Genomic DNA, 16,512 nt, shown 5'->3' on the forward strand with positions numbered 1-16,512 from the left:
TCTACACTGCCTGCCCTTCCACCTATAGTATCATCTGCAAACTTGGCCACATAGCCTTCAATCTTAACCAAATCATTAACATACGTGACGAGAAGCAGTCCCAGCACCTACCCTTGCAGAACTCCACTAGTCACTGGCAGCTAACCTGAAAAAGCGCCTTTTATTGCAACTACCTTCTGCCATCCAGCCAACCCACTTCCCTTTAGTAACATGGGCTCTCATCTTCCTTAGCAGCCTGATGTACGACACCTTAATCGAAGGCCTTCTGACAATCGAGGAGGTAAACAACATCTACAGCCTCCCCTCTGTCTGTCCTGCTATTATCTTCGCAAAAGAACTCCAGCAGATTCGTCAGGCAAGATCTTCTCTTCACAAAACCATGCTGACTCTGGCCTATTTTGTCATAAACTTCTAAATACTGCTTAACCTCATCCTTTATAATTTACTCTAAAATCTTACCAACCACCGGTCAGGCTTATACAGCCCATAGTTTCCGCTCTTCTGCTTTGTTTCCTTCTTATACAGTGGGGTGATATTTGCAATTTTCCAAACACTTGCCACTGATTTAGGCATCGGATGCAAGACAAATTCAGCCCAAATACTCCAACTAAATCCTCCCAACTAACACCTGCAAATGTGCTAAAGTTGAGACAACTGACCCATGTGCTAAATAAATCCTTACAAGGTCATAACATCCATTCAATTGCCCAGAATCATTCATGACCAATGTTGGCACATTACATTAATTGGCAAGAAAGACCTACATTAATTGGCAAGACCAGTGCACATATCATGTGAACCCCATCCTCACACTAAGGATAAGGTTGATGGGAGTGTGTGGCACAACAATTATAATAAATGGGACTGAAACTGATCCAGCAGTTCAAATATGGCATCATTAAGCAAATGGAGGCCATCAGCAGGAGCAGATTTAAATTCCAGGCAGTTCCTCAAAGGACCCAACAAGGGTTTCTCAATGGCGTCAATCAGTACAACTTTCTACACATAGATATTTATTTAGGACCACACGAGATAATATTATTCAATTTGCATTGCATAGCATTCCTGTAGTAATATTATGACCAGGCATTAACAATAAAGGTAATCTTCAAAGTAATAAAGAGACTGATATCAGACAGTCGGGCACTAGCAAATATAAGGGCATGTCTAATCAAGCCATAGTATTTTTAACACTGAAATTTTAAAATGATTTATTTAGGGTTATTCACCAACAGCAACCCCCCCTCCCAACTATTTTTCAGATATTCCCAACTGATTTAACACCACCTAATTAATTTTGAAGTGCAGTCAATATTGCAATGAATGGAGAATGACAGAAAATTTGGACACAGTAAGATTCCACCAGTATCAGTAATAATGACCATACAAGCCATTTCTGTAATGTTGGCTGAGGGGAAGTGGTAGACATGCCCTGGCCAGGTTAAAAATAATCTGTTTACATACGTGTTTCTTTAGTGGGTTAATGCACATAATATCCTTTCAAAACAATAACTCGCATTGATGAATAAGTTTCCTGAATTTCTCAGCAGCATAAACAAAAACACATTTATACTTGCAATAGATTCTTTAGAGTTGACAAAATTCAACAAGTCCTTTCAGTTGCACATGCTCGTATTTCACTCAGCACTCAGAATGCTTTCCCAGAAACAAGAATGCCAAATTTGCGAGCGCTAAATGGGGCCTCATTAAATGGGTACACTCATCAGCAGAATAAACATGAACAACTTGGCCACACTCAGCAAACGCTCTGGACACATTCCACAACCCAGTAAGTTTTGATAATTTTATTCTTTTATTTTGTTTTATAATGTTTTTTTTGTAAAAATATTTTTCCCAGGACCAAGAAAGTTGTAACAGATAAGTGCTCTGCAGGACAGAGACAATCAGGATCAGTGTACTTGCACTCAGAATGGAGATAGTCTATATTACACGGTTATTAATGTTTTAGGTTTTACACTTACAAAGTTGCTACTTTGGCAGAGGGGATAACCACCTCTTCTCCAACTTCATTACACTTTTATTTCCATCCCACATCATTCTGGTGTTGCATTCTCGGTTGATTATAATTCCACAGTTTCTTCCTCGAATGGCTTCTTAGTCACAGTTGCCTTTATAGTGTCCAAAGGCAGAAATGGTGCTTGACAGAAGAGCTTCACAAGTATCAAAAAAGCACAATTCTAGAAGTGGACAAAAGATGATGATGGGGAAGCAGGAAACCAAACAACATCTCTTCCCAAGTAGAGCTACTGATGCTAATTGCAACGCCTCGACAAAATCCATCCCCTTATTTCAGAAAACCCGAGGGAACAAACCTGGGATTTCTGAAGTATCACATTGAATAAATGTTGAGTCCTCCAAGAGATTTGTAAATGGACAATTTTTATCAAGACACACATAAAACCATAATATTAAACTCTGTAATGTAATCTAAAGCAGAAGCATTATTTTCAAAGTGTAGGCAACCTATTCATTAACAAAAATAAGATAATGTAACCACTGCAATAGGAAAGCTGAAAATTAAAATACTTTCTAATCGAGATCTCAAGCCGAGTAAGAATGCAAATCCAAAGCTGTCTAAAATCAATAAATTACAAAATCTGAAAAATAACAATCACCTTTGGATTATACTTTACAATAATAGCACACAAAAAAACTACTTTAGTTCCACAAATACTTCTATTTACATAGAGAGTTAAACCACTGAGTAACTATGAAGCTTTGTCTGAAAATACAAATGGCATTTGGACAGAAAGATGTTTAGAGTAAGTACGGATAAGAAGGAATCCCAGCAAATCAAAACACAAGATTTGCACCATTTAGCTGGGGCTATTCAATTGTGGAAAGAGTAACAATCTTCATTTCTGAAACAAAAGCCAAGATATTTTGGACAAATTTGATTCTCACAGCACGTTTTTGTAATTGGTTCCTTAAAGTTTACCTTCAAAATGTAAAATCGGACTGTGCTGGAACTGCAAGGTATATGTATATTGGATCGTTTTAATATTAAAAAAATTAAAATTCGATAAAGCAGAATTCTGGCAGCTGCCATTGATTGCTGAATTGGTAATAAAACAGTAACCAGCTGTATGAATGTTACCTGGGTACACAAGTTTCAAACCTCACTCTGTGCTGGGGTGGTCAATTTCAGTGGAACAGCAAAGGGTGATTCTCTGACTAGTTTCTAACAGTATTCCAGTTCCTAATCACAAAGCAGTGGAGCCTGCTGGAAAAGCCAAATTACCATCACTCACTATCAGCGATTGGTTCTTTATTCATGGTACCCAGGATCAATTCTAAACACATAAGGCAGTGACTTTGGGAGAAATATGAAGAGATAGGATGCAAAAAAAACAAAGATTCCAGTGCGTTAAGATCTTCCCACTTAATGTAGTCTTGCACGTCTAATCATTCATTATTGGCAACCTATTTCGCAGTAATCATTTAAATAAAGACATTGTGTCAAAATACATAAACCAGGTTCAATTCAAATATGACCTTAGAATACAATAGAATGATTACACTAGTTTTAACTCGTTTACTATAGGTTCAGGATCTTGGAAAGCCACAAAAGAAAACATTTTCTTGATGTGGATACTTTCAATTCCTGTTTTTGTGAAGGTTATTAAAAAAATTCAGTCTTCTTTAACAGTACACTTCATCCATAGTTTAAACCATAAATTGAATATAATAGAACTGGAATTACAAGTTTCATCATTCTACACCCATAACTTAACTTAACAAAAAAAGACATTCACATGAATACATTAAATTTGGCTACTGTTTATACAAAACTGCTCACCTGCCCAAATTTGCAATTTTTAAATCAGAATTGGTCCTACTGAAACCCATTTCTTGCTCTGCAATTCCACCCACATCTAAATTCTCATCTTCACACATATAAATCTGTTCAATGATTCCAAGCGCATGATAAAGATTAAATCGGACCAATTATAAGCATTTATTTTTGCTTTTACATTCCAATAACTAGTTGGAAAGTTCTACTGTGTTTTAACAGATTTCAAATCTGGCAATTTTTCAAGCAATATTTTGTGAGAGACACCAATGCTGGCCAAAATTCCACCTTCATTCAACTCACTATCAGTATAGTCAATCGGGTTTCCTTGGAGAGTGGTCATTTGACCACCAAGTGCGTCCAAAACAGCATTGCCAGCACAGATGTCCCACTTCTTGATATTGGTTACATGTAGATACACGTCAGCATGGTCTGGTTGTTTATCATCAGGAATATTCAGCAGGGACAGGACTTTATAACCTATAGAAAATTGTAAGATGTTAGTAACTATTCACTAACAAACATTTAAATTCAGTCAAGAATTCCCCCTTGTTCTACTCTCTTTACAACCAAGCCTGTGTAGCTAATTTCAGCTTTAATGCCACCTACAAATTTACTGACATCACTGTGGTTGGCCGAATCACCATTGCTGATGAGTTAAGGGCCTGTCCCAGTTACACAATTTTTAAGGTGACTGTCAAAAGTTGTAGCACATCGCCAAAATTTTCTTTTACCCTACGACAATAACCACGACAATGCCGAGTCAGGTTGATACAAGTTACTTTTTTTGTGAAACTAGCACCTGGCTAAGAGATTACACTGTCTTCGGAAACATCGCGATATTCCCTTTAGGCCCTTTAGACTACAGGTGAGAGAAAGATCATCTGATTGAGTGTTGCCTCAACAAAAACCTCATGCTCAATGTCAACAAGACCAAGGAACTGATTGTATAAGAAAATAACTGCAGATGTTGGTACAAATCAAAGGTATTTATTCACAAAGTGCTGGAGTAACTCAGCAGGTCGGGCAGCATCTCGGGAGAGAAGGAATGGGTGACATTTCGGGTCGAGACCCTTCTTCAGACTGATTGTTGACTTCAGAAAGGGGAAGCCAGGAGATCGTGCACCAGTTTTTTATTGGAGGATCAGTGGTCTAGAAAGTTAGCAGCCTCAAATTCCTGGGCATTAATACCATAGATGACTTGTCCTGGGCCCAGAATACAGATGTAATCAGAAGCGGGTCACCGGCACCTCGACTTTCAAGTTTAAAGAGATTCAGTAAGTCTCTGAATTCTCTAACAATGCTTTACAGATGTACTGTACATAGACTAGTCAGTAAACTGGACTAGTCCAGGAATGCTGAGGCCCCATACAAGGGACAAAGCCGGCTGTACCTTTTGAGGAGGCTCTGCTCCTTCAACGTCTGCAGTAAGATGCTGCAGCTGTTCTACCAATCGGTGGTAGCCAGTGCCAGCTTCTTCACTGCCGTGTGCTGGGGCAGCAGGGTGAAGGCCGCGGACGCCAATAGGATGAACAAACTCATCAGGAAGGCTGGCTCCGTTCTGGAGGTGGAGTTGGATTCATGGGAGGTGGTCTTGGAGGGGAGGATGCTCCTTAAACTGTAGAGCATACTGGACAACACAGCTCACCTCCTCCATGACACACTGGTCAACCCGAGGAGTACCTTCAGCAGCTGACTGGTTGTACCAAGATGCAGGTCAGAACGCCACAGGAGATCCTTCTTCCCTGTGGCTATCAAACTGCACAACTCCTCCCCCTTCTGTCATGGGGTAGACTGAGACTGATTCCCCTCCCCCCACCCCCACCCCCTCCCCAATCTTTGCACATCCCCACCCCTTTCCACTCGTCACTTTAATTTCATGTTTCATGTTGGGGGGTTTTTGTGACTGTTGGCAGATCAATTTCCTTCCTGGGATAAATAAAGTTCTATCGTATCTTTTCATACAAAGTTTCCCGATTAATTGCTCCGTGACCTTGTATGGCAATTCCAATGCACAGGAACACAAGAGGCTGCACAGAGTAGTGGACTCAGTCCGCTCCATCATGGGTACCGCCCTCCCCTCCATTTATAGCATCCCCACAAGGCACTACCTCAAGAAGGCATCTATAATTAATAATTCCTACCATCCACTCTTTTCTCCATTACCATCAGCCAGGAAATACAGGCGCCTAAACCTCGACACCACCAGTTTCAGAAACAACTACTTTCTGCAACTGTGTAGGAAGGAACTGCAGATGCTGGTTTAAACCAAAGATAGACACAAAAAGCTGGAGTAACTCAGCAGGACAGGCAGCATCTCTGGAGAGAAGGAATGGGTGACGAGACATCTCTCATTTCCCTTATCCCTACTTTCTACAACTATCAGATTCTACACAACCCGAACTCTACCTCAGGAATGGAACGCTATGGCCCAACACTTGCACTGCTATGAACTTGGGTTTTTTTCCTTTTCCAATTATGTTTTTGCATTGTTGCCATGTTTTCCCATACAGTCTTCCGTCTCTTTAAATCTTGTATAATTTATGTATAATTTATTTATGTGCATTTTTCTGAGATTATGTGCCCGTGACGCTGCTGCAAGCAAGATATTTCATTGTACTTGTGCCTTGCCATACTCGTGCATATGACAATAAACTCAAACTTGAAATAAATCTAACAAAGATCCCAAATCTCCACATTTTGGATTATTTTATTTTAAATCAGACAAGTATTTAGTCTGAAGAAGGGTCTCAATCCCCAAATCGTCACCCATTCCTTCTATCCAGAAATGCTGCCTGTCCCGCTGAGTTACTCCTGCATTTTGTGTCTATCTTAAGTATTTTTGATCATTTTCTCTATGTTCTCCATAACGAGAGGATTTGAGTATAAGAGTTTCATAACAAGACCATGGCAGATGAAGTTTAATATGGATAAATAGGAGGTTATCCACTTTGGTGGTAAGAACAGGAAGGCAGATTATTATCTGAATGGGGTCAAGATAGGAAATGGGGAAGTACAAAGAGATCTGGGTGTCCTTGTCATTTAAAGTTAGCATGCAGGTACAGCAGGCAGTGAAGAACGCAAATGCATGTTGGCCTTTATGACAAGAGGAGTTGAGTATCGGAGCAAAGAGGTCCTTCTGCAGTTGTACAGGGCCCTAGTGAGACCGCACCTGGAGTACTGTGTGCAGTTTTGGTCTCCAAATTTGAGGAAGGATATTCTTGTTATTGAGGGCGTGCACTAGGTTAATTCCCGGAATGGCGGGACTGCTGTATGTTGAAAGACTGGAGCAACTAGGCTTGTATACGCTGGAATTTAGAAGGATGAGAGGGGATCTTATTGAAACATATAAGATTAAGGGATTGGACACGTTAAAGGCAGGAAACATGTTCCCAATGTTGGGGGAGTCCAGAATCAGGGGCCACAGTTTAAGAATAAGGGGTAGAACATTTAGAACAGAGATGAGGAAAAACTTTTTCAGTCAGAGAGTTGTAAATCTGTGGAATTCTCTGCCTCAGAAGGCAGTGGAGCCCAATTCTCTGGATGCTTTCAAGAGAGAGCTAGATAGAGCTCTTAAATATAGTGAAGTCAGAGGGTATGGAGAGAAGGCAGGAACGGGGTACTGATTGTGAATGATCAGCCATGATCACATTGAATGGCGGTGCTGGTGCTGGCTCGAAGGGCTGAATGGCCTACTCATGCACCTATTGTCTTATTGATTTGAGTTTTGGAGTAAAGAGGACCTTCTGCAGTTGTACAGGGCCCTGGTGAGACCACATCTGGAGTATTGTGTGCAGTTTTGGTCTCGTAATTTGAGGAAGGACATCCTTGCTATTGAGGCAGTGCAGCGTAGGATCACGAGGTTAATCCTCAGGATGGCGGGACTGTCATATGAGGAAAGATTGGAAAGACTGGGCTTGTATTCACTGGAATTTAGAAGCATGAGAGGGGACCTCATAGAAACATATAAAAATTATAAAAGGACTGGACACATCTAGATGCAGGAAAAATGTTCCCAATGTTGGGGGAGTCCAGAACCAGGGGCCACTGTCTAAGAATAAAGGGGAGGCCATTTAAAACTGAGATGAGAAAAAAAAAAAATTCACCCAGAGAGTTGTGAATTTGTGGAATTCTCTGTCACAGAGGGCAGTAGAGGCCAATTCACTGGATGAATTTAAAAGTGAGTTGGATAGAGCCCCAGGGGCTAGCGGAATCAAGGGATATGGGGAGAAGGTAGGCACAGGTTACTGATTGTGGATGATCAGCCATGATCACAATGAATGGCGGCGCTGGCTCGAAGGGCCAAAAGAACCTGTTTTCTATGTTTCTATGTTCTAGATCCCTGCCATCAGCTTTGCTCTAGAATTGGAACCAATCCTAAAACAGCAGTTCTTCAGGAACACTGCCCTCAGAGAAGCAGCACCCTCTGCAGTTTGAAATTCATCTTTTCCAATGTCAGCCGATGTGAGGCATCAGTTCGACCATTTGACTGTTAAAGACTCCTGATGATCACTGCTAATGGACAGACTGCACAGTGACAATACTGAACTTACCACTTCCACCGAGTTTGTTCAGTTTGTTGATTTCAACACTACTTTATCTGATCATGCAAAATCACCTTCTACCGGTCTCATTGAGTTTCCACAAGATGAATTAGCTTAAATTTCAGACCACTTTTCTGAACTCAGTAAAATGTGAAAAATAAAAACATCTTAAAATGCTGTATTTTTCATCCAATCTTACCTGCCCCTCCAGCTTCTCTAATTTCAGTGTCATTGCCAAATGCTTTCTGAGCAAATGCTTTACCAGTGCCTGTATGTGATCGGGAAATTATAACTTTGGGATTATTCTCATTGTACGATTTGCGCACGCTCACGTTTGATCCTCCATGTACCATTGCCCATGCTGCCAGAGAGAGAATTATCATTTAGACAAACAAGTAGATCCAGTTTGTGCAGAATGCATTTTAAATATTTAAAATACTTTTTTTAAATGGTCACAATTGCATTGTATGCAAAATCATGGGAGGAATAGACCAGGTAGTTACACAGGAGCCTCTTGCCCAGAGTAGGGGAATCAAGAACCAGAGGGCATAGGTTTAAGGCAAGGGGGAACTCTACAAATATGAAGGGATTAAAATTAAAAATTAAAAAACAATCCATAGTAAATTGAGCATAAGGAAAAAATAGAGACAATCTAATTCAGATAAAGGTTATATTCCTAGATTGCTTTACCAAATTAATTACAAACATTTTATATTACTGTGAACTGTAAACAAAAATGGAAATATTAGAAAAAATATATATACATTAAGAAAGCTGGTAAGAAGGATGGTAAATAACAAGGTACAAACTTTATTAAACTGAATTTTGAAATGCAATTGCTTTCCATACCTGTAAAATCAGCAAATGGCATATGTATTACACCAATAATTGGTTTCCCATTCACGGCTACACACACCATTGTGGTAACGTATTGCAACAGCTTTTCTACATAAAGGTGAAAACAATAGGTAATTTATTCATATGCATTTGCTGGAACATTAAAATGTTGTATTCCCATTTTGTTCTGCAATGGTACGCAATTACTTGTTTTAATTACAGATTTCTTTTTAAGGCAACCCTGGACATACCCAAATGAAGTGACAAATGGCCGACCTGTTAGTTAGGAGGAGCCAGCGCTGCCCTCGCAGCTGCGGCTTGCCTGCAGTCCGTTTGTCTTTTGTGTTTTTTGTTGTTTTTGTCTTAATTGTAGTTTAAATACGATGTAGTGTTTGCAGTTGTGTGTTATGTGGGGGGGGGGGGGGGGAGACTGTAAAAGTGTCTCTCCCGAACAGAGACCCGACCTTTGTTTTCTGTGTCGTGTCTCCGTTCCCGCTGCAGCCTACCATCGGCCATGCACCTGGAGCTGGCGGGCTCCAGCTGGGACCACCTGGGCTCTGGTTCGCAGAGCCCGCGGACCGGACTCACCACCTGCGGCGCTGGCTGCCTTCGGATCCGGCGGGAGCGGCTGCGACTCGTCTCCGGAGGCTTCGGCGCGGGCCACCTGGACGTCGGAAGCCCACAGGCCCCTGGATGGGGGCCGACATCGGGAGCTCCGGCAGCGGCAGCGTCTTCGCCCGCCCCGGATCGCGGGGCTTGGGTCGGCCCGCCGTGGACCTTTCACCGTCCGGCGCGGCGCTTCAATGTCGGGAGCCCCGACCGCCCCGATGTGGCAACTCCAACAGCCTGACCGCGGGAGAAGACGGCAGGGGAAGAGAAAAGATATTCTGGCCTTCCATCACACAGAGGAGGTGACTGGAGGAGACTCACTGTGATGGATGTTTCTTTTGTTTGGTGTTGGTTTATGATTGTATGTGTTATTGCATTTTTATTGCTTATTTTTATTGGTCTTATTGTTGAACTGCGGGTAATTTTTCATTTCACTGCACATTTATGTGTATGTGACAAATAGTTTGACTATTGACTATTGTTCTTACACGGTAGCGTTTTGAGAGAATGGAAACAATTGACTTATTCAGGTATCAGCAGACTGAAAATCATATTTCATTAGCAGATTCAGGTGGGGTTAGGCTGTGATATTGTGTTCAACTGTGAAAACCATTCAAAGGGGAGGACAGATATTTTGTTTCAGGAACTTAATTAGATGTTCTGCAGAACAGAGGCTGGAGTCAGATCTGACTAAACCACTTACTGTGATACCACTGACCGGATCATGATTCTTGGTGACTTTAATATTCATGTTTGCTGTCCCACTAAGCCTCTTGTGAGTGAATTTATGCACCTGGTTGAGTCCTTCAATCTGACTCTTCACACCACGGGACCCACTCACAAGTTAGGCCATACTCTCGACCTATTGTTATCGTCCGGATTCCCAATCAACAACATTGAAACTACTGAAGCCTGTCTATCGGACCATAGCGCTATCATTTTTGACGCATCTCTGCCTTTATCTCCCACAAAATCTCATCTCCCTCCGCTACTCCCGCGACATAAATTCATTGACTGCCAGTAAATTCTCCGAGGCTCTCACAGCTGCCCACAACATCTGCACTATTGAGGCCTCTCCCCCCCATCTCAGCACTGAAGATCTCGCCTCTTTATTTAATATCACTTGCTCTTCCATCCTGGATTCTATCGCTCCCCTTAAAATGAAAAAGCCTAAGCCCAAAGGTCGGCCGTGGCTCAATGACACCACCAAAGCCCTAAGAAGGGAGTGCAGAAAATCAGAAAGGAGGTGGAAATGTGACAAGCTTCATATTTCCTTCGAAATTCTGAGAAACAATCTTCTCAAATACCAGGAAGCAGTAAAGTCTGCTAGAGCACAATACTTCTCCGACCTTATTTCCAAAAACTCATAACTCCAAGGTCCTATTTAGAACAATTACCTCTGTCATATGTCCCGCCCCCAGTACCAGCTTAGTTGGGTCCCCTGCTAAGTGCGAAGAATTCGCTAAATTTTTCACCACCAAAGTTGAGAACATTAGAATGAACATTTCCCCTCCCACCCGTGACCTAGCTGTCTCACTAGTCTGTTCATCTAAATTGGACTGCTTCCAACCCGTCACTCTATCCTCCCTTGCAAAGCTTGTCTCCGCTATGAAACCTGCAAACTGCCCCCTTGATCCTGCCCCCACTGCCCTTCTGAAGGATGTCATTGCAATAGCCGGTCCCAGCATCCTCTCTATTATCAACAGTTCTCTGGCCACTGGCACTGTTCCAACCAGTTTCAAGCACGCGGTGGTCCAGCCCCTACTGAAAAAACCTAACCTAGACCCCACCTTGCCTAGCAACTACAGACCCATTTCCAAACTGCCATTCCTGTCAAAAGTCCTTGAAAAGGCAATTCTAAACCAATTAGTGCCCTACCTGCACCAATACACCATCCTGGAAAGTTTCCAGTCAGGTTTCAGAGCCCACCACAGCACAGAGTCTGCCTTGTTGAAGGTACACAACGACCTGCTTCTCGCCATCGACACCGGCGACTGTGCAATCCTGCTCCTTCTCGACCTCAGCGCAGCGTTTGATACAGTGGACCACACCATCCTTATTGACCGTCTCCGGTACGCGGTTGGCATTGATGGCACTGCCCTGAGCTGGTTCGCTTCGTACCTCAAAGATAGGAGTTTCGCCATCAACATAGGCAGTTATTCCTCTGCTCCAGCTAGCCTCTCCTGCGGAGTTCCACAAGGCTCCATCCTAGGCCCCATTCTCTTCTCTCTATACATGCTCCCCTTTGGCCAAATCATTCAAAGGCACGGCATTTCTTTCCACTGCTATGCCGATGACACTCAGCTTTACCTCCCCCTGAAACCCAACAACCAGTCAAATTTAAACAGCCTCTTACACTGCCTTGAGGACAGAAAATGTTGGATGGCACAGAACTTCCTCCAATTAAATGAGAGCAAGTCTGAGGTCATCCTATTCGGCCCCCCCGACTCCATCAAATCGATAACAGGCAGTCTTGGAAGTCTATCCTGCCTAGTCAAACCGCATGTCAAAAACCTCGGCATGATATTTGACTCTGCATTAAAATTTGATAAGCAAGTCAACGCTGTGGTAAAAGCCAGCTTCTTCCAACTTCGAACCATAGTTAAAATCAAACCTTTCCTCCAATTCGACGACACAGAAAAAATCATTCACGCTTTCATTTCCTCCCGCCTAGACTACTGCAACTCCCTATACACTGGGATCAGCCAATCTTCCCTGTCCCGCCTGCAACTGGTCCAAAACGCCGCAGCGAGACTCCTGACGGGTACCCGTAAAAGGGACCACATCACCCCGATTCTGGCCTCTCTCCACTGGCTCCCTGTACGGTACAGAATCAACTTCAAGCTCCTCCTATTCACGTATAAAGCCCTAAATGGACATTCCCCCCCCTACATCAAAAATCTTCTAACCCCCCTCTCTAACTCCAGGTCCCTCAGGTCGGCCGACTTGGGACTACTCACTATCCCGCGGTCTAGGCTTAAGCTCAGGGGTGACCACGCTTTTGCGGTTGCAGCTCCTAGACTGTGGAACAGCATCCCTCTCCCCATCAGAACTGCCCCCTCCATCGACTCCTTTAAGTCCAGGCTCAAAACCTATTTCTACTCCCTAGCGTTTGAGGCTCATTGAGGAGGCGCTGTGAACTGTTTGCGTGCAACTGTATGTTTCTTTTTTTTTCCCTTAGTACCTAATCAGATGTACAGCACTTTGGTCAACGTGGGTTGTTTTTAAATGTGCTATACAAATAAAATTGACTTGACTTGACTTGACTTAAACCGCTATTGCTTGTAGCTGTTCTGGCCTTCAATCTTGTGTTCTCCACTAACAACTGCAAACAGTTCCAATGTCCCACCTCTGGCATCCCTTCTTCTCATTTAAACCAAATGTCTAGTGCTTCCACAGTCCTTGTTCCAAAGTCAAGTTTTTCTTCACCTTTCCCCCTACTGTCTGTTAACTGAATGCATTCAAAAATTCCAGCTCCTCCTTCCTCAATTCCATTTCCACTAAATTGCTCAATGCCATCAGTAGATGTTGTAAAAAGCTGCTTTCCTCAAATTTATTCTCCTCTACTTCAAATCATTATCCCCCTCAAAACCCTCCTCCATTTCAAATGATCACTCTTGTTAATCTCATATTCTTCTCAAAAGGCTTTGGAGTTATTGAGGCCTCCCAAAATAGCTCTGATCAAAATCAGCAACAGTGTTTAATGTCATTGAGGTAAAGGCACCTTAACCCTTCATGCCCTTTTATGATGACTACAGCATTTTAACAACTGGCCACTTTACCATTCTCCTACACACATCCACTACGGTCCTGCTCAATTAGTCCTGTTCTGAACCAGCCAATAAGTAACCAAAATCCTTCTCCTCCTCCTCTGCTTGGCCTATAACTTTTAATCTAATGAGCTTTTACTTCACATTTATAAGCTGCCCCTTGACAAACTACCAGCAAAGAGGGATGAAATGCAGTAAAAGCACACATGGCAGGAATTACAAACATGATAAAAAGCTAGGGATGATAAATTATACACAGCAGGTCGCAGTCTAATACTGATCTAGTTCAGCAAAATGACAAATTTACAGGCAAAATATATTTTATATTCTGTGTAGGAAATCAGTTATGGAGTACAAAATCACACTGGTTAAATAGCCTCAATTCTGATTTCTTTTCCCTTAATCTTTCTTTCATTTTTAATAAGCCTTTTCTCCAATGACTTTCATGTGATTTTTTTCTCTACTTTTAAACTACCCATTCTGATTATAAAACAAGCTGAAAGGAACTATTAATAAAATTGTTCTCAAAATTCAGATTATTTTAAATCAGTACATCTTTTAATTTACATGAAAGGCACTATACGAGACCAGGAATTTAAATTCATCCCCATAATGCAAAAATAGTGTCACAGTTTAAGAATAAGGGGGAGGCCATTTAGGATTGAGACGATGAAAATCTTTTTCACCCAGAGTTGTGGATCTGTGGAATTCTCTGACACAGAAGGCAGTGGAGGCAATTTCACTGGATGTTTTCAAGAGAAAATAAGATATAGCTCTCAGGGTTAATGGAATCAAGGGATATGGGGAGAAAGCAGAAATGGAGTACTGATATAGGATGATCAGCCATGATCATATTGAATGGCAGTGCTGGCTCGAAGGGCCAAATGGCCTACTCCTGCACCTATTTTCTATGTTTACATTTGCATGTGAAGTGTTGTCTGTAACAATATCAGTCTTTGGTCACCAGATTCACTAGATTCTATCCCAGAAATGACACAATACCCCAAAAACTCACTCTTCTTCCATCTTCCAATCCCTCACTATTTCTTGTTTACTAATTTTCATCTGCATTCTCAAATCTTACCTCTAATGGATTCTACTTTCAACCATCATTTCATACTTTTTTAACGAAATATCCATACTGTATTCTTTCCTACCCACATGCAATCTTCCAGCATAAATTGCCATCAAACAAACCCAATATCCTATAATCAAAATGTCCTCTTTCTTGACCACATAGGTGGCCATTTTGGCCCATCGAGTCTACGATGGCTCTCAGAGCAATCCAGTTGCTTCACAAACCTTAACCTATTTTCCTTACCTTTTCTGTCAACTCCCTCCAGATTCTATATTCACATATATAAAAGGTTAACTTGCATTTACCAACATGTCAGGGCACCCATGGAAAACTCACATAGTCATAAGTTAAATATGCAAACTCTACACATGTAGTACTCAAGGTCAGGGTCCAACCTGAATTGCTGGAGCTAAGGCAAAACTACACACTAACTGCACCTCTACATCTTCCACCTTTAAAAGGACAACATAAGGCATCTATAGAATAGTGTAAAATAAACAGAAAGGCAGAAAACTACAATGGAAGAAAAATTGTACAGATGTGGGGAAAGAGGGAGAGGTGGAGACAAACACACGTGCACACAGAAAAATACAATATCACGATATCAAAGTACCAGAACATATCCTTTGACTTTTGATCAATGTCACAAACAGTGCACCAGTCTAAACGCAAAATTATCATTTAAATTGCACATGGTAAGAATTGATTTTCTCACAGACAATGACCATAAATAATTATAATCAAAAGTTACAATTTAATAATTTTACTTCACTTCCTGATTTCAAATATAAAAAAACTCAATGATAGATGTCACACCTGTATATTCCTGGGTGGCATCTAGGGGATCAATCCATACTGTAATGCTGTCAGAGAAGACTTCTTCAGTTGTGGTCATTTTGTCCAGGATTTCCTTTGGAATTACATGATCCCATGGAGCAATTTCTGGTACAGCACTGGTATCGTGTTCTTCAGAGTACACCTAGTGCAAAGGGAACTTCGATCAGGTTAATCCCACAGTCAATTTCACATGCCTTGTACAATTTATTATTAAGTATCCTGGTACAGAATCTGCCTATTTTGCTCAGCAAAACAAAGACCCATTCCACAAAGATAATGTAGTTAGAGGAATCTATCAAGTTTGCCTTCTATAAACACTGCCCTTGTTTACTGCTGAAAGTAAACTATTTTGGACCATGAGATACTCCTCCAGGAACACAAGAAAAGTTGTACTTTAAACAAGGCAGGATTTCAACATAAATGCCTGCTTGTTTTGGATTTGTTTTTCTCATCAGTCATTACACAAAGTCCTGAAAATGACTTTGTTTCATGAGGGTCTCGTGCTGGCGCAGACTTAAGTTGTCTTCATTTTTATAGAGGAACACCAATGCAAGGAATTCATAATTTTTATATACGTACCAATATGCAAGCTCAATGTTATGCATATTGGTACATATTTAACATTTATACTTGGTTCAGTAAATTTCAATCTCTGAATAAAGGATTTAATTTAGTTTAGAGATACAGCGCGGAAACAGGCCTTTCGGCCCACCGGGTCCACACCAACCAGCGATCCCCGCATATTAACACTACCTTACACACATTAGGGACAAATTTTACATTTACCTGGCCAATTTACCTACATACCTACATACCTGTACATCTTTGGAGTGTGGGAGGAAACCGAAGATCTCAGAAAAAAACCATATGGTCACGGGGAGAACGTACAAACTCCGTACAGACAGCACCCATCGGGATCGAACCCGAGTCTCCAGCGCAGCAAGCGCAGTAAGGCAGCAACTCTACCGCTGCGCCACCATGCCGCCATTTCTGTGCTGAACAGCAATTAACTACAATTAGTTT

The 16,512-nt window shown here is 41.7% G+C and overlaps 1 protein-coding gene across 1 annotated transcript in view; it reads right to left on the minus strand.

Moving 5' to 3' along the window:
* Positions 1 to 2,383: 2,383 nt before the first annotated feature.
* bpnt2 (3'(2'), 5'-bisphosphate nucleotidase 2) overlaps positions 2,384 to 16,512 on the minus strand; it is a 28,675-nt gene continuing 14,546 nt past the window's right edge. The window contains exons 2-5 of the mRNA XM_078397424.1: positions 15,469 to 15,631; positions 9,208 to 9,303; positions 8,558 to 8,719; positions 2,384 to 4,294 (exon numbers count right to left, since the gene is read on the minus strand). Coding sequence (XP_078253550.1) covers positions 4,020 to 4,294; positions 8,558 to 8,719; positions 9,208 to 9,303; positions 15,469 to 15,631 — 696 coding nt within the window. The 3' untranslated portion in view covers positions 2,384 to 4,019. The remainder of the gene's footprint in view (positions 4,295 to 8,557; positions 8,720 to 9,207; positions 9,304 to 15,468; positions 15,632 to 16,512) is intronic.

Source organism: Rhinoraja longicauda, chromosome 4 (assembly GCF_053455715.1).
Source record: "Rhinoraja longicauda isolate Sanriku21f chromosome 4, sRhiLon1.1, whole genome shotgun sequence".
Classification (NCBI taxonomy): domain Eukaryota; kingdom Metazoa; phylum Chordata; class Chondrichthyes; order Rajiformes; family Arhynchobatidae; genus Rhinoraja; species Rhinoraja longicauda.